Source organism: Mesocricetus auratus, unplaced genomic scaffold (assembly GCF_017639785.1).
Source record: "Mesocricetus auratus isolate SY011 unplaced genomic scaffold, BCM_Maur_2.0 Super-Scaffold_4256, whole genome shotgun sequence".
Lineage (NCBI taxonomy): Eukaryota > Metazoa > Chordata > Mammalia > Rodentia > Cricetidae > Mesocricetus > Mesocricetus auratus.
The window spans coordinates 22,846,773-22,868,725 of NW_024429182.1; the positions used below are offsets into that span (position 1 = coordinate 22,846,773).

Sequence of the window (21,953 nt, forward strand, 5' to 3'; positions counted from 1 at the left end):
AACTTAAGAATACATCAAGAAGATTATTCATCACAATCAAGCTGGCTTGAAGTGCAGACAGTTCAATACATGTAAATCAATCTCTGTAATTCATCATATACATGAACTCAAGTACAGAAATCACATAGTCACTTAATAGAAGCAGAAAAAAACTTTGACAAAATGTAACATCATTTCTAATAAAGGTCCTGAAGAAACTAGGAATGAAAGGAACATGTCTCAATGTAATAAAGGACGTGCAGGATAAACTACAGCCAACATTGTGTTAAATGGGAAAAAAATCTAAAAACATTTCTACTAAGACCAAGAAAAAGACAAGGATGTCCACTCTTTTCACTCCTTTTCAACATAATGCTTGAAGTCTTAGCTAGGACAATAAAGCAAGAGAATAAAAGAAAGGGACACAAACAGGGAAGGAAGGAGTCAACATACCCATATTTGCAGATGACATGATCCTATACATAAAAGACCCCAATAACTCCTCCAGAAAAACCCTTAGAGCAGACAGGCACATTTGTCCAACTGGAAGGCCACAAAAATGCCAGTAGTCTCCGTATACATAAACGGTTCTTAAAGTTGAGCTACTCTGTGTATACCACAGGAATGCAACATTTTTTAACAATAGGAAATCTAATGGTGGGAGTGGGTGGGAGATGATACTGGAATTTTGTACTTTCTGCTCCATTGATTATAAGCATAAAGCCAGTCTAAAATTAAAGGCCAATAACTAATCAAAACAAGACTGGCTGGTGATAAATACAGGTATGAAATAGATTAGCCAAATCTTAAGCCCGTGTCACTTTGCTCCTTGTTGCTCACGTTAGCCTCTGTCCCATGCCTTTGTAGCACCAGACGTTGCTACCAGTCATGACTGGTTATTCACATAGCATATCTGTTTGTCAATGGACCATGTTTCATTTTGGTATGCACTCTCTAGGTGACCTGAGAGGAGACGAGACATATAGAACATGAAAACCTTCTCCTTGGTCATGTCCAGAAGACCAATGGAGTAGCGCTCGCAGTTCAGGTATGTTCTGATGGTGTACAGTGCTTTATGAAACTGCCGCTCAACATCGGTGAGCTCTTCAAATACTTTATTGGCTGACCACATAAGGATCTGAAAGTGAACATTAAAAAAAAACAGAACAAAATGAGAGAGGGGAAGGGAGAGGGAGAGAGACAGATGAAGAGAGAATATTAGTTCAAAAAATATGAAGCGTATCAAAAAAAATGAATACATCTCACAAGAAACTGCAGTTCTGTTTTGAACCTCCAACAAATAGCATGGGTTCCCAAGTGGAGTGATATATAATCATGGGTCATAAGCCCATGACCTTTTCCAAGCCACCAGCTTGTGAAAGGGGAGGACACATGATCAGTCTAGCATAAAGAACAAATGCTCCCTATCTTTACAAAGGATTCAGTATCAGTGGGCTGCCAATGGGCCTCATGAGTAGAAAGTCACATGACTCCCCCATGCATCCTTAGTTAGTCAGAGTTAGCCTAACCTGGAAAGTTGGAATAGGGAGGGACCTTACACCATTCATCCCAAGACCTGAGGATCCTAGCTGCAGATATTCCTCTTTACCCCTTTATCTCCTGGAAACAGTAAACCACAAATGAATGATTCTTTTCTTACAATAGCCCTGAACTAAGAGCTTTAAGTAAGAACCTGTGACAATTTAAAGTCATTCCAACTATATGAGATGGGTAATGTAATCACCACCACATCATAGGTGAAGAATCCGCAGGCAACCGGAACACAGACTGAACAAGGCCAGCTGCTTGTCCATACAGATGGAGAGCTGAAGGCTGGGAGAGAAGGCAGTGAGGACCCCTGGACTAAGGTCTGGGGATCTGCTCCCTGTGGCTTAAACCCTCGTGAAGGATAAGAGGGGTCTGGCTTGCTGCTGCTGCTGAGTCCCTCTGCCAGAGCAGATGAGCATGGAATGACTATTGCCATTGTCCCATTACCTGGCTTCTCCGGGACTCCACGCTGTACAGGTAGCCAGTGTGCTGCAGCCTTAGGGCAACAGCAACAAAACCAAGGTACTTGGAAAAGACCTACAGGCCACAGAGAGGAACAGGTTACAGTTGGGATCCCTTCTTTTGGTTGTACAAGTCACTTGCTGTGTGTGTTTGATGGGACACTGGGTTAGCATTACCTCTTCATCCTGTTTGGAAAACCCAGGAGCATTGATTTTGTTCACTGCCATGGCCACAGCAAGGACTTCCTTCCCCACCACAATGGGGACTGCCAGCAGGTTCTTGGTGACATACCCAGTTTGCTTGTCCATAAAGTCAGAAAAATGGCTGTTCTGGAAAAAAAAGAAAAAAAAAGAAAAGTTCACAAGCTTGCCAATAGAGGACAGAATCGTAGAGTGGTAGCTCTGAGACACTGTAATTAAAATCTTAACAGCAGATGGCAGGGACTCCGCCCCCAACCCCTACCCCATGTCTTTCTACATCCAGCGTGGGATGGAACTGTCCATGTTGGAATGTTCATTTCCCACCCAAGCAGCTGCTTATCTGGATCAGGCACAGGTGGGGCCAGGAGGAAAGAGGTGCTATCCCAACCTGGTGGAAAGTGAGGTATTAAGAAGATGAAAAGGGGGTCAGAGGGTTACAGAAGCATGTATGGGGAGGGGAAGCACACCAGGACAGCATTGTCTAACTGCAAATGCAACATGGACAGTTGAAGCCCTCTAGCAAAGCAAAAGGAAAAAAACATCAGTAATCTCTCAAGACCACTGTTTCTCAACCTGTGGGTTGCAGCCCCCTTGACAAACCTGTCTCCAAAATATTTACATTACAATGCATAACAATAGCAAAATTATAGTTATGAAGTAGTGACAAAATAATTGCATGGTTGGGGAACACCAAACTGGAGATACTAAAGGACTGCAACATTAGGAAGGTTGAGAACCACTGCTTAAAAGCCCCACTTGTGAAATTTGGTAGTGACTGCTTGGTGACCTCCTTCTAGATCTTTCTCTGTGATTAGATAAAGATGTCTCTAGTTTATATTTATTTTTCTAACTTTATGTGATACTTTTATCACTTAACCTCGTCTTAGGGACTTCCCTCCAGAGTGATGCCTGTGACTGTGGACTCCCCTCTTAGATTTTAAAATGACACTCCATGTAACTGTCCTCTATTGAGCAGTCTGTTCATAATTTCTCACAAGATCAGCACTGCCCCAGGTATTGGGATTGCAGGATTGTGCCATCCTGTCTGGTCCGTTAAATTCTTGTCCCCTCTAATTGTTCAGTGAGATCACCTGGCTGCTGTCAGTACTTACTAGTTCTCCAAAGGTATTCTCAAGCTAAGGTCTTTCCTTTCATACTTTTTTATTTCTTTTGAGAGAAGAGAAAGAAAGGAGTCTTCTTGGATATAAACTCCTACAGCAGCTGCAGGAGGTCATGCTGATGCATGGCGAGAGTTGACTGCTGAGTTTGGAGGGTAAGTGTTCCAAGTCAAGGACTTGAGAAATAGGTTGGGGAGGCACTTATTATATGCCCTGCATTTTCAGAGGACACTCACTCTAGAGGGATGAGACTCATTGGCCCAAGTATAGGTTGCTCTCCACGAACTGACCTTAGGGCCCTATTGCTGAAGACAACACCTACACAACTCATTGAACATGGAGATGTCGAGCTGGAGACTACACAGAGCCCTCACCCCTGTATTCTAGTGTCTTTGGCACAGGAAGGTATTCTGCATGCTACCAGAGGAGAAATATAAACACCAACCTAGGATTCTGTTTTGTTTTTAAGACAGTGGTATTTGATTGTACCTTAGGTCCCTGGGCTATGAAGTCAAAGGTAGTAGTTAACTGAGCAACTATTCATTTTATTTAGTTGTCTCCATCCTCAGGGGGTGGAAACTCAGTCCATTACAGTGACTAGATCTCAGACATGGATCTGCACGCAGGCCTATCATGGCTTCCCTGTCACCGCCTTCATGGTTCCCAAGGTCAGAAGCAACCACCTCTGCATCTTTGTCTAGGTGTCACCTACACACCCACCTATGTCCACACTGTTACCCAGATGAGAGATGTGTGTGGTCAGTGGTGTGTTGGAAAAGGAAGGTCTTGGGGACCTCGGTGACTGCTCCAGACCTCATGCGCTGCCTTTCTGACTATAGATCCTTACTACAGAGACAGAAATATCAGTCATGAGCCACGCCATCTGTAAAGAATCCTTGTCAAATAAAGCTAAGAAGTGAAAATTCTTTATTAATTGGAAAATTCGATGGATAGGTAAATAGTGAGTCCAATTTCACTTAAAACTTCAGCTCCAACCTTTCTTTGCTGCAGATTTTCCTGCAGCAGCCAAAGCATGGTGAAGCTGTGGGGATGCAGAGAGGAGATAGGGCACTAACCAGAGTCAGAAGGCCTTGCTTCCATCCCAGTTCTTCTGGTCACTGACACCTGCCATGGACTCTGGAGAGGACTCTGTTCTGTGGCCTCAGACTTCCCATCTGACATAGAAGAGGGCTGGGCTGGAGCTTCACCAAGCCTTCCCTTCTCAGATATCCCACATTTGAAGAAATTCTCTGCCCTCCTGTAGCTGCTCACCCAACAGGCCTGCGGTTTTCTGCACTGCCTGTATATTGGTACCAACTGGGGAGCCTGTGTCCCGAACTAAGAGTATGCTATGGTTGGTCTGTTGGAGTCGCAAGTTTCGGCATTATCAATTTGATTTAATGCATAGCTGGAGTTGAAAATCACCTCTCTAGTGGAGGAAGTGCTTCTAACCTACAGACATGGAGAGCAATGAGGCCTCAGACTCCGCCTGAGCTCAGCATGTCTGGCTTCAATACATGTGCCTCTCCACCCGATTCTAAACAGCAGGAGTGCTGAGGGAAACAGGGAGGCTTTTCCCCTGCATCCACCAACCTAATAGCAAAGCTCCAAGGACAAGACAGGCCAGAGGGACATCACCTTTGAAGCAATGCTTACTGTTATCTCCTCATTATCAGAAATCATTTTACCCAATTCTCCTTGGGGAAAAAAATTGTGCACATCAGACTGTGAAGTTTGATGTCTTTGTAATTTTGGAGATGTGAAGAAGCATGCTCTCTTCAGAAAACTCCAGGCATCAGGACACAGCCTGTTAGCTGGGGTCAAGAGAAGCTGTCTTAAGAGCACATATCAACCCTTGGACCTGAGGGGCGTCCTGCAGTTGTTTGCGTATTGGTGCTAATGTTTGACGCACTGATCCTCCCTGTCTGTGCAAACCTTCTGTAATCCGCTTCAGGAGGCATTTGGAGATTATCTCCGACCTCTCCGCTGCCCTTAGTCACGAGCCAGTTGATGGACCCTGAACAGAAGGCACTGCCGGGGCTGCCCTCTGACTCATCTCCTCTCCATCAGAACAGGGGTGTCCCTTTCTGTTAATAGCAAATCACAGCAATGGGACACAGGTGGAAGAATGCACTGCAGGCAGAAACTGCAGGCTGGTGCTCTCCGAGCTTGCCAGAGGGGGATCATGGGTGATTAACATTTTGTAATGCTTTTCTAAAACGATCACGTGTGTCAGTGGTCAGATGGAAGAGTTGATTCTCTGCTTCCGTGAGGAGCATAGCGATGCCTTGTATTAATTAGCACAGCGCTGTCTTGGTCTTCGGTAGGATGCAAATGCCTCCTTATAATATTGGAATTTGTGACAACTGGAATTTGTGACTGAGCATCCCAGGTGTGGGGGTGGGGACAATTGCACGGAATCACTTAAATCCATATCTGTGATGATTCAAGTCAAATACTTTAACCTTTGAAGAGTGGAAAGGATTTCTTTTTTGCACAGTGACCTATGGATGCAAGAATCTACCTGAGTCAGTTCATCCCAGAGAAACCTCCACGGGTTGTGACTGAGAGGCATGGGAAATGTTCCCTGTGCTAGCCTTCGGTGTGTCAGCTAATCTCCTAGGGGACTTGGCAGAACGGTAGTGGCCAAGGCAATGGAGGAAATGGGGAAAGATGAGGAACACACTAGGCCCAGCCAGGAGCCCCTGATTTAAAAACAGCAGCAATAAAAACACTTCAAGACACACTACAGAGCAGTACTCACCACACTCTGAAATTCCAGCTTCACTGGGCAACTCGTATTTTGTTAATTGTAGCCTGGCTAGATCTGTGACAAGACCTCTGCCCGACTACAGGAAGGGCCACCTACCTTTTTTACATCTGAGACATTAACCGCTGTCTTCTCATGAGCGACCCAGCCCACTATCCCAATGTCCAATGGAAACACAACTTCTCTGTCAGGGGCCACAAGGTTGTCCTCAAACTTAGAAGTTGGGGTGATGTCCAGCAGCCTGGAGGCCACTTCGGGTATGCCATTTCTTGCTCGGCATATGAACATGCTGCAGCAGTCAGCCTGTAGAAGCTGAGCCAGCCTCTGCAGGACCCTGTGAGTCACCCGCTCGGCGCTGCCTGCTTCATCCTGCGTAGACTGCAGTAGCTCCAGGCACAAGGCTGTCTCCTCCACCTGCATCGTCTCAGCGCCCGGCGCCTCCACCCGTAGCTTCTTGTCAAAGTACTCCTTGGCAAACCGAGGGTTCTCTTCCAGGTATCTCTCGACAGCATCTTGGCTCATCTCAGCCATGGTGTGGCTTGTGTTGCTGCTGCTGTCGAGAGAGGAGGGTTCCTCAGAGTGACACCTAGGCTAGTACGACAAGAAGGAAATACATCCTGGTCGAAGGCATCAAAGGAGCTCCAGGTGGTGCCTCATTAAGCCCCCAAAAGGAAAGCAGGAAGGCTGCTTAGTGGTTCCTTCAGACAGCCTGGGATGTGACACAAGACCTTGGCTTATGGCAGTCAGGAAGCAGTGGATTAGAGAGTCCTTTAAATCACAAAATCTCTCAGCATTATTAGCCCCTAAGTCCTCAGAGAGTCATCTGAGAATTTTTGAACAGCCAGGCAGGAGTCAAGTGGCAATGTCTGTTCATGAAGAATCTCAGCTGCTGTTGTCCACAGCCAAGAATGCTCACCGACATCTCCCTTGGTTACCTTACAGACACCATAGGCAGGCCCGTTTAGTTGTTCCTGTTTGATAGCTATCAGGATGGTTTGTATAGAGACCTCAGACGTGCTTGGGGCTTTGGGTTTTGTATATGGAACAGCTTTAACCACTTCAGTGAGCACAGGTGGGGTTGACAGCGTCCAAGCAGCACAAAAATGAGTATTAACTCTTCCCTCTTCTCAAAAGCTCTTTGATCCCCCCCCCCAGTTGTTTTGTCTACTCTTATTGTGGAATACTATTTTAACTAAGCAAGAACGTGTTCCATGAGCCAGTCGGTGGTGGCACGCGCCTTTAATCCCAGCACTCGGGAGGCAGAGGCAGGTGGATCTCTGTGAGTTCGAGGCCAGGCTGGTCCAACAGCCTCCAAAACAATACAGAGAAACCCTGTCTCGTAAAACAAAACAAAGCAAAAAAAGAACATGTTCCATTCGTTTATTACTTTAACTGTGTGAAAGTCTGTTACATTTGTTTCTGTTTGTTAATGATGTAAAGATGTGTTACATTTGTTTGGGCTGCATTTGTTTAATTATGTAAAGATGTGTTGCATTCATTTCGCCTTGCTTGCCTAAGGAACCTGATTGGTCTAATAAAAAGCTGAATGGCCAATAGCTAGGTAGGAGAGGGATAGGATGGTGGGCAGAAAGAATGAGAGAACAGAGGAAAAGAGAAAAGGGAATAAAGAGAGAGACACACCCTGGGCCAGAAGCCAGGCATCTGTCAGCCAGACTTGGAAACAGCAGGAAAGTAAGATACACAGAAAGTAAGGATGGTTAAAAAAAAAAAAAAAAAGCCCTGCCGGGCGATGGTGGCACACACCTTTAATACCAGCACTCGGGAAGCAGAGGCAGGCGTATCTCTGTGAGTTCGAGGCCAGGCTGGACTCACAACCTCCAAAACAATACAGAGAAACCCTGTCTTGTAAAACAAAAACAACAACAACAACAAAAAAACCAAAAAACAAACAAACAAAAAAGCCCTGAGGCAAAATGTAAATGAAGAGCAACAGGTTAAGTTATAAGAGCTAGCAAGAAACAAACCTAAGCTAAGGTTGAGCATTCATAACTAATAAGAGGTCTCTATGTCATGATTTGGGAGCTAGTTGATGAACCAAAAAGAAAAAGGAAAAGAAAGAGAGAGAGAGAGAGAGAGAGAGAGAGAGAGAGAGAGAGAGAAAGAAAAAAAGAAAGAGAGAAAGCCTGTTATACCCTTTCCCTAAAAGTCTCCCTTCTCAATGGCCCTCACATTGGAAAGCTTGATCTTGGAATTGCTTGAAAGGAACAAAACTGGGGCTTATCACTAAGAGAGTTAAACATAGTCTTATAAAATATGTGTGCAGTCTAAGTGCAGGGGAACCACAGATTTCATGACTACAGAGGGGACCATGCCATTCCTAACTGGCTTTTCTGCCTCTAAGCATGTTAGTTTGCTTAATAGAACAAATAAGCATATTTGTTTTCATGCATTTCCTCACTCTAAGGCAGTTTGTTAAATCTAGTAGGGATATGAAAAACCCAAATCAAGCAACAATAGATTGGATCAGTAATAAGTTTCCTCTAAAAATAAATGATAACAGACAAAACAAGTAGAGATGAGTCTAGGAATGTTGCCTGAGCCCTAATTACAGGACTTCAGGGGCTATACTGGGGGTTTTGGAGATTTTGAGATAGGAAAGGACTCTATGAGCCTCTTCTTTACAGTTTAACCTGGTAGTAAGATTGTGTTGGACTTGTAAGTAAGGTCTGAAGAGTCCCTCTCTATGGCTGTGGGGGAGATAGAGCAACTGTTGGGAGCACTTTGCTTACTGCCCTTGAAGAGAGCCAGAGTTCAGATGCCAACACCCACTTAGGTGGCTCATTATCACCTGCAACTGCAACTCCAGTAGACCCAATGCCTGCTTCTAGCCTCTGAAGGTACCCTCACACATACATGCATGTGCTTACAGAAACACACACACACACACACACACACACACACATTTTAAATTTTTTAAAGTTCCCTTTCAAGCATGGGGGGCAGGGAGGAAGGTGGAAGGGGAGAGGAGGGGAGGAAGGGGAATTGAGAAAAATGTAGAGCTCAATTAATAAGGAATCACAACAAAAAGAAATTCTCAAACAATACAAAAGAAATGTTACCAAATGCTTCACTGAACAACATTCATTCTTATGGCAAAGTCACGCAAAAATCACATTTTTCTAACATCTTAGATTCCAAAATAGAATAAAAGTTAAATTTATACAGAAAATAAAATAAATTTTTAAAAGAGTTCCTTTTCTTTCAATTCTATAAAACAGTTTGAGAAGTATTAGTTCTTCTTAAAGTCTGGTAAAATTCTACAGCACAGCCATCTAGTCCTGCCAAGTTGGTTTCCTTCCAAGAATGCAAGGATGGTTCACCACAGATAAATCAATACAAGTAACACTGGGTCTGGGGAGATGACTCAGCAGTAAAGAGCGTTTACTGCTCTATCAGAGAACCCAGTTCAGAAAATGACGTTTTTCAGCCGAGTGGTGGTGGCACACACCTTTAATCCCAGCACTTGGGAGGCAGAGGCAGGTGGATCTCTGTGAGTTCGAGGCCAGTCTGGTCTACAAAGTGAGTTCCAAGACAGCTGGACCTATTACATAAAAAAAAAAAACCTCTTTAAAAAAAAAAAAAGTGAGGTGGAATCAACCTGTATATCCATCAACAAATGAGGAAAAAATATGTACTTTGCATATAATGTATAGTTATGAATTATACATATATATAATTGTATATAGTGGAGTATTATTAAGCCAAAAATAAAATTCTATCATTTGTAAGAAAATGGATAAAACTGGAGTTCAGTGTGTTAAACAAAATAAGCCAGATGCAGAAAGACAAGTATCACGTGTTTTCTCTCATACGCAGAGACCTGAAACTACAAGAGAGCTTATCGGGGACTAGGAAGGGGGTTGGAGACGGGAGGGGGGGGAAGGATGGGGGAAGGGTAGAAGACTCGATAGGCATAACCAATATGTGCTATATGAATGTTTGGAAAAACCACAGCGAATCCCATTGATTTGGCACAATTAACATATTCAACATTATAACAAAAATGTGACCTTGCAGTACTGAGCAAGATAAATTGGAAAACATAAACACTTGGCATCAGTATATGGATTTATAATGTATACTGCATTTGGGTCATCATCAAATGTGGTTCTTAGACTGTTAAAAAAATCATTCTTTTTAATCTTTGGTTATACTTTCCTGATGGGTGTTAAGATTTATGTAGGTGACCAAAATTAACCCTTTCTTAACTGTCAAGGTCAGCTGAAGGTCTGGTCCTCAAGGACTACATGAGCTTGGAAGGAACCCCAGCTCCTTTAATCTCTCTCTCTCTCTCTCTCTCTCTCTCTCTCTCTCTCTCTCTCTCTCTCTCTCTCTCTCTCTCTCTCTCTCTCCCTCCCTCCCTCCCTCTCCTCCCCCCCTTCCCTAGTTGTACCACCTGTTGGGGAAGAGTCAGGCTCTTGTTGACTGTACTACTTCCTTTGGAAGTATGGAGGGCATTTCCTTCTGTGCTGACTCTCTTCTTGGTAGACTGTACACTGCTTATGTCGGGCCTCTGGCTCTGGCCTCCATCAGACAGGTGACTTGATGCAGATGGCCCATAGTCTCCTAGGACCTAGTTGACCTTGGAAGGCAAAGACCAAAATATTTATCTTTAGTCTCTATAACCAGACTGGTATTGACTTCCAAGCATGGTTATTTAACACCCAGAAAGTCAGTTGTACCAGGCTGCTGCTTTTTACATTTTTTTTCCCATTTGAAAAATACTTCTTTTAAGCCAGATGGTGGTGGCACAACAAGAAAATAAACAAAATCGATTTCATTCAATGTGTGTCAACATTTTGCCTGCATATATGTCACATGCATGGTTGATACCCACAGAGGGATCCCCTGGAACTAGAGTTGTGAGATGCCATATGAATTCTGGAAATCCAACCCGAGTTCTCTGCAAGAACAAAAAGTGTTCTATTCCACTGAGCCATGCACTTTTAACTTGTGTATCATTTAGATAAAGCTTAGGTAAAAACCAAACACTTTACATTGAAAAGTCATTGATTTCGGTGAAGGAATGTAAGTCACTATCTGTTATGTGCAAATGACGTGTGTCTCATAGAAGAAAGAGAGGCAATAGCCGCTATTGGCCTTGAAGTGAGGGATGGCAGAAATGAATGTTATGTGAATTATATTCAAACTCAAAACACAATACTACTAAAAAAAACCTAGAAAAATGTTGGCAAATGATGTATTTATGTTTGACATTTTACTTGTAAAAAAATTGAAATAATACAAGAGAAACAAAGAAAAATAAATCATACCATATAAGGGTAACCACTGTGAATATTTTCCTTTCGGGCACATATAAATGTGTGGTTGAAAAGTTATTTGTGATGTTCAAAGCATCAGTTGACCTGAATTCACATATTTGTAATCATGAAGAAATACAGGACAGAATGCCAAAATAAACTGTTCTTCTTTGCTGGGATCTAAAACATCAAGGTTTGAGAGAAGAGGGAGCACCGGAGAGGAGGAGGGAGGGGGAAGGGGAGAGAGGAGGGAGAGGAGAGGATTGATTGGTCGACTTTCTAAACACCTAGCATATAAATGAATACATACTGTTGAGAGAAGACACTTTGAACCTCCCCCCCCCCCATTTATTCCATACACAGCAAGCATGGGAGCCACCAGGACACGTTCCAGGAGAACTGGCTGGAAGGACCAGAGTGATTCCAGAACTTTTCTTTCAGAAATACTCATCCAGAGGTCATGGGCTCAGCCAAGCAGGAGGTCATGCAACAGGCAGACTTCTACTCTGGACTATGAAGAGGGAATGTGGTGGTGTGAGGTAGGCGCCAAGGAGGTACCCTGAAGTCCTTTCCTGGGTGCAGGGATGTGGACCACACACACACGCGCGCGCACACACACACACACACACACACACACACACACACACACACACACACGACAAAACACATGGTTCCACCACACCCCTCCTGAGTTTGGGATGGCTGTTAGACTTTATCTGTGGGTTCAACTAACAGTGAGCCAAAAACAGTCAAGGAAGAAGACACAGAAAGATCCAAACACAAACACAAAATGAATTTGCTGCAAGTCAAGCATTCTGCTGAGCCCCTGGGGAAATGTGAGGTGTGCTGCACAGCCTGCTGTGGCCTCCCACAACCCCACAGACTCCAGCCTCTCTCCAGTGTGTGTGTGTTGGAGTACTGGACGCCTTCGGCTGTTTTATGAGCTATGCAGTTAGGCCCTAATGTCCATATCTCTACTGACTTGTCATGGTTTTCTAAACAATACAGTTAGTAACTGTTTGCAAAACCAATATGCCACAAGTCTATACTGAACAATAGTGTTTTGTTTTCTTGTCATTCCTTAAATAATACAGTACAATAGTTATGCACATAACATTTACATTTTATTAACATTATAATCCAGAGAAGCCTGAAATCTATACAAGGCTTTATGTAGATTATATTCAAATGCATCTTTTTATTACAAAGAATTTGGACATTCTTGAATTTGAGGAGCCCATGGGGTACTGAAATCAAGCCTGGGTTGACACTGAGAGGCAAGTACACACATCTTTTGGTAAAACTGGTCTAGTTTTAGCCTGCAGGCCAGAAATAATCTTCCCTGGTTGTGGAGTCCTATGGAGTGAAAACACACGGTCTCTGGTGCCACAGAGGCTACAGGGAGCACAATGGATGCAAGATTTGGGGGGCAGTGGGCATAAACCAAGTAAGTGAATGTCTAAAAGGTCACAAGAAGTTGGAGGAAGCTGCCGGTGTCTTTGCCAGATGTGGCTAAGGAGCTTGTTGAAGGAAACATCATAGTGTGTCTCCTCTCCTTTCCCCATCTCCTCTCATTGCAGGCCTAGCTATGGAAGAAATGGTTGTCTACTCTCTGATGCTCAGACTTAGAGCCATAGAGACACAAATACTTTCTTGGCAAATAAATAAATAAATAAATAAATAAGTCTCATTTGGTCAAAATCTTCTTTTGGACCCCTTTGATGGAATGCTGAGGCAAACGTAGTAAATTGTGTCATGTGATAGGCAAACAATCAGCCAATCAACAGACTTTTGACTACAGACTGCTAAGGTTCCGGGATTCTTTTCCTCACCTTTGTCCCCTTCTGAGCCAGTTTCCTCCACTGTTTTGGAAAATAAGTGAAAGCCCAATATGGCTTAGAAATAAAAATGCATGGTAAACAGTTGGTAGTTATGTTTTTCAGTGTGGTTTCAGAGAAGTGTGACAACACAAGTGGACCATCAGCCACTGGGCCACCAGCGCGGCAGAAACATTTCCTGTCCTAACCAGGTGGAGTTTCTAGAAAATATTTAACTGGGAGCGTTTTAGTTCTTCTAAAGATGATGAAACTAAAGAACAAATATTGACGCAAACAGTACCACAGCTCCTCAAAGAGTGAAACATGCCCCCTTTCAAAGAGGAAAAAAAAATCTCAACCAAAATATGTAAAAAACAAAAACAAAAAAACTCCGCATAACAGGTTCTCAAAAGAAGCTGGAGGAAAGCCAGGGACTGAACACTAATGTCCCAGGCTGCATCACAGGTTGATTTCTCGCCCAGTGAGGCCATCATCACCACACCGTGGCCACGTAGGCCTCCAGCCAGGCCAACAGAGCCTGGAGGCCACTCCAGACCGCAGCTGGCTGACGCTTGGTCCCCGAGCCAGCCCTTGGCCCCGTGGATAGACGTCTGGGCTGGAGAGTTTGGCTCCACTGAGACCACCCTGCGCGGACCTCTGAGCAAAGGCGACACCGAGCGGTGAGGCTGGCAGAGGGGCCCTGAGTACGTTCGGGTGGTGAGTCAGGGAGCATTATGCAAGCCCGGCCACCCCCGCCCCCGGCACCTCCCCGCGGTCTTTCACCCCGCGTGGTTACGAAAGCGCGACCCCCTCCCCCCGGAGCTATAAAGCTGGGACAGCCGCTCGCCTCCCTGGCTCCTCGCGCGCGCGAACGCGGCGGCCAGGCTTGCACGTGGCTCCTGCTGGTGAGTGGCCGCGCGCTCCCCCGGGGGACTGCGGGGCGGGGTGGGGAGGAATGGAGCGGCCCGCGGCGCGGTCCTCCTGCCCCGCGGTCACCCGGCGCTTGTCCCGCAGGGCGGACTCCTGCTCGAGATGGAGTGGGTGTGGGCGCTCTTGCTATTGGCAGTGCTGGGAGGCGGCAGCGCAGAGCGCGACTGCAGGGTGAGCAGTTTCCGAGTCAAGGAGAACTTCGACAAGGCTCGTGTAGGTATCAGTCCCCACCACTACCCCTGATTCCTCCAGGTCGGCGATGAACCCCAAACTTCAGTCCCCAACTCTCTCATTTCTTTCTCAGTTCTCTGGGATCTGGTATGCCATCGCCAAAAAGGACCCCGAGGGTCTCTTTTTGCAAGACAACATTATCGCCGAGTTTTCCGTGGACGAGAAGGGTCATATGAGCGCCACAGCTAAAGGCCGAGTCCGTATTCTGAGGTCAGTGGCCTCTTGGTGGGCTGTGTGCGGCTTCCCAAGGTCCCTCCAGCCTTCCCCTGGCCCAACCTTCGCTTTAAGGGAAAGAGGCACCTTGGATGGGGTAGGAGCCCTTTCCAGGCTTGGCTCAGGATTCTCTTGGCTTTTGCAGCAACTGGGAAGTATGCGCAGACATGGTGGGCACTTTCACAGACACTGAAGATCCTGCCAAGTTCAAGATGAAGTACTGGGGTGTAGCCTCCTTTCTCCAGCGAGGAAGTGAGTAGTGGGGCATGCGTGGCCAAGTCAGTGCATTTCCATTCCGTGGCACCACTGGGAAGGGCTGAAAGAGACAGAACCCGCAGCCCCGTCTGAATTTAAGGGGCTGGGATTAGAAGTGGCTGGATTCCCAGCCTGAAATACCTGGTCCAACTTAAGAAGGACCTTTGGGCTTGTCGGGTGCCATTTTCCTGGTCACCCCACTGTGACCTGTTTCGTGCTGCCTCCCCACGTCACTACTCCACTCTGTGTCCTTGGGTGGAATCCCTGATTCCAGTGTGGCAATCTAGAACATCAGAAGAGTTAGAGGCTGATATCCAAGATGAAGGGACGGTGATGTATAGAACTGGGTCGCAGCCCAGTGCCCTGCTTGTGGATTACCAGCCAGGCTGTATTTATTCTGGGTGCAATAGTGTCTCCTTTCCTGAAACACTAAAATTTATATGCAAGGCAGGATTTTGAGAAGTGTCGACAGAGTTCCCTACAGCTCAGGGTACTTTTCAGAATACACAGTCTACATGTTCTTTAATGCCCACCCCACCCGTTTCACTGGAACTATAAATCTGAAAGCTACTTGATAACTAAGGGATGATTTAGGGCAGGAAGAAATACCGTGAGCTCGCAGAGAGGGAGAATTATCCCTAGGGTAGCAGTTCTTGACCTGTGGGTCCAAACGCTTTGTGGGGGTCAAATGACCCTTTCACAGGGGTCACCTGAGACTACTAGAAAACACAGGAATTTACATTATGATTCGTAACAGTAGCAAAATCACAGTTATGAAGTAGCAATGAAAATAATGGTATGGTTGGGGGTCTCCATAGCATGAGTGGCTGTAGCAAAGGGTTGCAGCTTTAAGAGGTTGAGAAGCACTGCCCTAGGGAAGGTGGCTGTCCAGAGTAAACTCCTCCTTAGTTTGCCTTCCCAAAAAGAAGCTGTGCAGCAATGGTTAAGTGTGTCCCTGAGGGGTGGAGTTATAGTTCATTGCCCAATTGCCTAATAGTCACAAGGTTCTAGATTTCACACACACACACACACACACACACACACACACACACACACACACTTCCTGAGTTCAGATCCTAACTAAACTATCACCTGTGGCACCCAGAGTTGTAACATAACTTTTCTGTGCCTCAGTTTCCCCATGTGCAAAGTAGACAGAATCGCAGCACCTACATCATGGAGTTGTAAAGATACAGTGTGTGGGAATGCAGAAAGCACTTGGAAGAGTGCCTGAGTGACAAATTCTGTGTAGATTTCAGACTCTTGGGGGGGGGCTTGTATCTCCATTTTCAATAGGCTTCTTCAGTGAATCCCTTCTGCACAATGCAGTTTGAGAATCAGTGGACTAGATAACTCACACCATGGAGGTCTCAGACGTCATTCCCTTACCCAGCTGTTGGGATATTGGGATGTTTAGTTGGAAATAGGCTAGGCTCTGGCGCACCCAGTTTAGTTGGATCCTTAGGCCTGAGAATCATGGGGAACTTCTCATGTGGGGGACACAGTCTAGGGAGCCAAGCCAACATTTTCTAGGGCCACAGCAGTGGCAGCCGTGAGAGGCAGGTCTTTAAAGAAGCCAACCGCCAGGACAGTTCCCTCTGTTAAGCATTTGAAACCAGGAAATCCTAAGTTCTCAACGTATCTGTTCAGTACAGTGTAGACACAGCCATAGTGTGACGTCTGTTCTGGGGTGTTGGAGGGGAGTCAGGGGCTGCCAGCCATAGTCTCTGTCTCAGACACTGTCTCCACAGTCTACTGTGTGCAGTTGGCTGATGTCTGGAAAGACTTGGGGTGTCTTTTTCTAAGAGAACCCTTACCCAGCTGCAGGAGAAAAGGCTGGAGGACTCTGCCCTGGCAGAGCGCTAGCAGACCCTCTGAGGAGGGAGTATCTGGCAAAGGCTTTTAGGCTGCTTCATTACTGAACTATTCTGCTAAAAAGAACCTGGAGGTCAACCAGACCAGCTCAGTCAAAAGCAGCAACCAAGGGCACTAAAATCAAACATTGAAAGTTACCTCTCATGTCGTATTTTATATCCTGGCAACAATTTGGGGGTGAAATGATTAAGCTGCAGGTGTGCTGGACCCCTAGCTGCCTGGACCATGAGTGTCTTTGTGTCTGAGGTAGGCTCCCGGATGCCCCTTCATGACACACTGATCCAGAGGTGGGAAGATTCTGCCCAGATGCTCAGGAGCCTGGGGAGGGTGGAGCCTGTGATGAGGGGGTGACCCAGCAGCAGCAGCCATGGGACTTCTGTTCATGTTCCATCTACTGAGGACTTCACGGTCACCGCCTAGCTGATCAGTTGTGGGCCAGGAACACTTCCGAGCCAGGCCTCTGAAAGCCGGGAAGATACAGGAGTGGCTCATTCCTCTTCTGTCTCCTGTGCAGTGCTCCCGTGGGTCTAGATTTGAGCTGAGCCAGACTCCAGGCTGGTATCTCAAGGGTTGGTAGAGCACTACACCCACTGCTGATGTGCAGTGGAGACTTGAGTGACCTCACACCCTGTGATGTTTGGACGTCTGGGCCTCTCTGCCTCCCTCCAACATGAAACCCAGCATGGGCAGATGGGGCCTTGCTTTAAGACCTGGGTGTGAGAGATAAAACACCTGTTTGTCCTTGTCCCTTCTGCCCCCAATTTACCTAGTGTTTGGAGACACTGGTGGAGGTTAGGTGTGCAGACTCTGGCAATGTGCCCTGTGTCTGGTCCTGCTGGAATTATTCCTATTATTTCTATTTTTTTTTCTGTGCTCCTGTCTCCCCATCTGTAATATGGAGTAACGGTATATGCTTTTGGATAAATTCAAGAAATACCCCCCTAAATATGGAAATATCCATGAAGTAGCTGGTTCCAGCCTTGGTTAAATGTCAGAAAGACAGTTAAGCTGAAATACAGCACTCTTACCTGTACATGGGGTTTTGGATAAACACATCTCTCTCTTTCTCTGTGCCACTCACATAGGTATTCTCCCTGACTTATTTCCCAGTCTGCCTTTGTTGATCTTTATATCACTTGCTTTTTGTTGCGTCTATACTACTTAGACCCCAGCCTTGAGGAATGAATATGATCTGCATTTTTCAAGGGTTCAGCTCTGCCAGGCAAGTCATGAAAAGACGTTTCTCTCCATTCCCCCGTGCGTGTGCACATGCATTGTATGCATGTGAGTCGGTGAAGCTGGAGAATGAGCACCCCACTTTTCAACCTGGGGAAGCGAATAAGGGCTCCTAAGTGTGACTAAGGGTAGAGCATGAAAGACTATTACCACCAGATTGGCGTCCTCCATCCCACTGAAGTGAGAGCCGTGGGGCCGAGTGAGACGCTGGGAGATAGATTCTGCAGGGCACCGAAAAAGTCACGGCCTGTAGCTGGGGATGACGTCAGTTCAGGGCCATCAGACATTTGCCCGGTTGTACAAAAGCTGTCAGGAATCTCTGCTCACTAAGGAAAGACAGCCGCTTCCACGGAGTCGGTGGTAACAGGTTGGTCGGGCCTCCGGGCCCTCTGTGGCTCTCTGACTTACAGACGATGACCACTGGATCATCGATACGGACTACGACACCTTCGCTCTGCAGTACTCCTGCCGCCTGCAGAATCTGGACGGCACTTGTGCGGACAGCTACTCCTTCGTGTTCTCTCGTGACCCCAATGGCCTGACCCCAGAGACGCGGCGGCTGGTCAGACAGCGGCAGGAGGAGCTGTGCCTAGAAAGGCAGTACCGGTGGATCGAGCACAATGGTGAGTAGCTCCTCCTGAGGGGCGTGGCTGGCCTGGGCCAATAGGAGGGCGCTGCATCTTTGTAAGAGGGGTGATCTGAGGAGCTGCCTTTGGGCCAAGTCTTCACCCTTCTGGACTAAATCTTTCCCAGGACTTTGTCACCAGCCACATGGAGAAGGGACCAAAGGGCTCTCTTTTCCCCAAACCCTGGCACTTCCAATAAGCAAGGCCTCAGGTCTGCTTTCTTATATTTTGCTACCCCATGCCATTTTGCTCCTGGTGCCGTAGCCCTCAGAAAAGGTTCAGCAGAAATTAGAGTTTGTTGGTGACTTTTGTCCCCGGTAAAGAACTGGATGGGATATACAGCCATTTTATGTAAACAGAAATATCAATGTAGCAAGTTCCGAAAAGACTGGTGTCTGCGATGTTCTTTACAAAAGCCAAGTATCACTCAATTGGCCCACTGGGTTTCCACTTGTGTTTCTTAGGGAGAGCCTCTGGGACAACAGTGGGATACGTTAGTAGCTACTGCGCTTAACGGATCCTAGTTTAAGACAGAAGCGTGGTGAAGAAGTGTGCTGTCTATTTTGAACTGACATGCATTCACTTCTATGGGGAATTGGGCTTCAAAATCCAAAAAGGGTCACACTGAAGTGTAGAAAAAGACCATTTTTTTTCTTAGACAATGCAATGCTCAAATATACCAACAATGTGAGCTTAGATATACATAGATATAAAAGTGCCACCCTGGGGTATTGGGGAGGCTGAGCATGGGACTAGTGAAAGATTACATCACCTCCAGGCACCACACTGAGCCTTTCGCCTAAGTCACCTAAGTTAACCCTTAGACACACTTTATTAAGGAGGAGCATCAGCTATATTTTACCAGTGAGAAAAGCTAAGCACATTGCCTAAGATCTCCAGTGGACAGCTAAGTTGAATACAAACTCAGATTTTTGTCACTCTGAAGTCCCTTGTGGTGCCTCCTGGTGACACAGGACAGGGACATCATGAAGACTATGAATCTACCACAGTGATGCTGATCTCAGGCTGGTGTGGCCCTCGTGTCCCAAAGAAGGGGGATGGGCTTCAAGGAGAAGTAGGGTTAAATGAAAACTGGTCACATAGCAGGTCCTACGCCCTCGGTGCTGCTGTTCCCTGGGGAATGCAAAGAGTTTAGGTATCAACTGTGAGAGAATTTGTGAAGTACAATCACACAGAAGCATGTGAATGGCCGCTTGGCTGTAAGGCTGCCTGGGTGTTCATTTATACACAGAAGCACTGTTTTCCCCTCAGCTGTTCGTTAGTGGTTCTATTTTCTGTATTTCAGGCTACTGCCAAAGCAGACCCTCAAGAAACAGTTTATAGCGACATCAAGGAGGTGAAGTTTCATTCGACAACTTCTGAGTAACTCTCATTCAATCCTCATCTCTATTTATCTTAGAAGTTCAGTTCCCCACCTCTCCTTAACCTTCTCTAGGTGGACATTGAACTGTCGTGGGTTGGATAGAGTATGCATGGGGATGACTGAATCTGTTCACACAAATGTATATCTTACTCAAGTTCCCAGAGAGACTGCTTGAGGCTTGGGATTCTAAACTCAATTTATTAAACGTATAGCCACCGTCTTCCTAGGAGTTGAAGACTTATTTGTGTTCCAGTTGCGGGTGGGTTGCACTTCTAGAACCCAAGACATTCTCTCTTCCCACTCTCTGTGGCCTTTAACCTGACCTAGACATCCCTGATCTCCATATTAGCGATTGGCTCCTAACTTCCTGAGAATGGTTTCCTCATTAATCCAGGAAGGCTTTAACAGCATCACTACTGAAACCCAAAGATGGAGTAAGTGTGACCGGGCCATCAAACGCAAGGCTGTCAGCCCAGGGCCCATGAGATGGGCAGGACAGAAGGCTCACCTCTATCCAGAGCTGAAGAGCAGACTGCCTTGGTTTTAAGTCTAATTCAGTTCAGAGCTGTGAGATTTCGGCCTGATTATGTGGCTTCTCTCAGTAAACTTGGGGAAGCAGTCAATCCCTGCTGTAGGATGGAGTGAGAGTCAACACAGTGTCTGTGGGCGTGCAGAGGGGCTGTGACAGCACTGTCCAGACTGGAGGACATCTGTGAATGTATTGGGGATGGGAGGGCTGATATTTCTAAGGACCATGGGGAGCTCCCACCAAATGCCCAAATGGCCATGCACGAGAAAAGCCCAGCTGGTTATTCCCATAGAACAAGCTGACAGAGAGGCTCCTTGGCTTCAGTTTGAAGCCACAGACCTAAGATACATATCCCTTCAAAAGAGGCATCGATGTATCAAATCTATTGACCAAATAGGAACAAAGACATCTTGTTATTTTGTCCTTGATGTCATAGTCACCACAAATCTTACCTCAGACCTATGTGTTGGCATATCCTGGGGCTCAGCCTTTGACTCTGGTTTCTTTCCTTTCTTCATCTTCTCGGAGACTATTTCAGAAAACCATGGGTCCCTAAACACCCTCTGTAACTGTCTCGCTGGGATTTCCAGCACATGCTCTCACTGAAACCCCATTTGCTTCCTAGTCTTCCTCAGTTTTGTCGCCTGCCCCACTGTCTAAGCAGGGCCAGTCTTAAAGTCCAGGAGGCACCTGGAAGGCTGTCTTCTCTCATCTTCATTCTCCATAAGCAGACAGTTTGTCCCACCTTCCCAAGCATAGCCCAGGAGTATTTCACACAGTCCTTCACTAGTGTCACGTGCCTTCAAGGTCCCATCAACGTCTTCTCCTTCAAGCAGCCGCACACCCGGTCTCCACTTTTATTCTTGCTCCTTAAAGCCTGTGCCTTACAGAGCAGCCAGAATAAAAGTGCTCGTTGTTCAGGTCTCCCATTGCAAACCTCCAGTTCTGCCCACTGAACCCTGGGTGAACTTCTTATGCTGGCCTGCCAGGCCCTCCCTGTCCTAGCTCTGGAACTTCATTGGCATCCACTGTTGAGCTCCAGGGGAGCGATCACCTAGCATCAAGTACAAAGAAAGCTCAGTCAACAGTTTGCAATCCCTGGACCCGATAACTCACCAGCCTGTCTCTTCCTGCAAAGGTCCTTCCTCTGGAGCCACATGAGAGCCTCTTTCTTGCCTTTAGCCTTTCAGCTCAGCCGCTGTTCCTCAGCTTTTCCCAACCCCACATAAACAACCATCACCCCCACAGCACCCTGTCCTACTTTTCCCATAGTGTTTATTCACTCTAGGGTGCTCCATTGTTCATTGGCCTCTGTTTAGCATTTGGGGTCCCCACACCCCATGAGAAGGTGAGCTCCCTAAGAAGGGAGCCAGGGCTATGGGCTGTACCACTGGCTGGATTCCTAGCACACACACACACACACACACACACACACACACACACACACACACACACATTGCACAGCCACAGCAGGTGTTTCAAAGGACTCTGATGGATA

The 21,953-nt window shown here is 46.3% G+C and overlaps 2 protein-coding genes across 4 annotated transcripts in view; one reads left to right on the forward strand and one right to left on the reverse strand.

The window, feature by feature from the left end:
• The window catches only part of Pde6c (phosphodiesterase 6C), a 49,121-nt gene extending 42,322 nt beyond the window's left edge, over nt 1-6,799 (reverse strand). The window contains exons 1-4 of one of the 2 annotated variants that reach the window (XM_005063635.2): nt 6,177-6,799; nt 2,166-2,318; nt 1,975-2,064; nt 977-1,117 (exon numbers count right to left, since the gene is read on the reverse strand). In XM_005063635.2, coding sequence (XP_005063692.1) covers nt 977-1,117; nt 1,975-2,064; nt 2,166-2,318; nt 6,177-6,608 — 816 coding nt within the window. In that variant the 5' untranslated portion in view covers nt 6,609-6,799. The remainder of the gene's footprint in view (nt 1-976; nt 1,118-1,974; nt 2,065-2,165; nt 2,319-6,176) is intronic. The other variant, XM_021224718.2, reaches the window with a different exon arrangement.
• A 6,939-nt stretch (nt 6,800-13,738) lies between these two features.
• Nucleotides 13,739-20,146, forward strand: Rbp4 (retinol binding protein 4). 2 transcript variants are annotated; one of them, XM_040744940.1, is made up of 6 exons: nt 13,739-13,856; nt 14,191-14,319; nt 14,411-14,547; nt 14,696-14,802; nt 18,327-18,539; nt 19,849-20,146. In XM_040744940.1, the coding sequence occupies exons 2-6, from the start codon at nt 14,209-14,211 to the stop codon at nt 19,884-19,886; spliced, it is 606 nt and encodes a 201-aa protein (XP_040600874.1). In that variant the 5' UTR covers nt 13,739-13,856; nt 14,191-14,208; the 3' UTR covers nt 19,887-20,146. The 2 variants fall into 2 exon arrangements, with proteins under 2 accessions (XP_040600874.1, XP_005063693.1); XM_005063636.4 differs by lacking the exon at nt 13,739-13,856 and adding an exon at nt 13,948-14,081.
• Nucleotides 20,147-21,953: the final 1,807 nt, after the last annotated feature.

Bases quoted from the DNA above. Each gene is read 5' to 3' on its own strand.
- Rbp4 (XM_040744940.1), top strand. From the start codon at position 14,209: ATGGAGTGGGTGTGGGCGCTCTTGCTATTGGCAGTGCTGGGAGGCGGC. The intron at 14,548-14,695 runs GTCAGTGGCCTC...TGGCTTTTGCAG, and splicing joins GGCCGAGTCCGTATTCTGAG to CAACTGGGAAGTATGCGCAG. The intron at 18,540-19,848 runs GTGAGTAGCTCC...TCTGTATTTCAG, and splicing joins CCGGTGGATCGAGCACAATG to GCTACTGCCAAAGCAGACCC.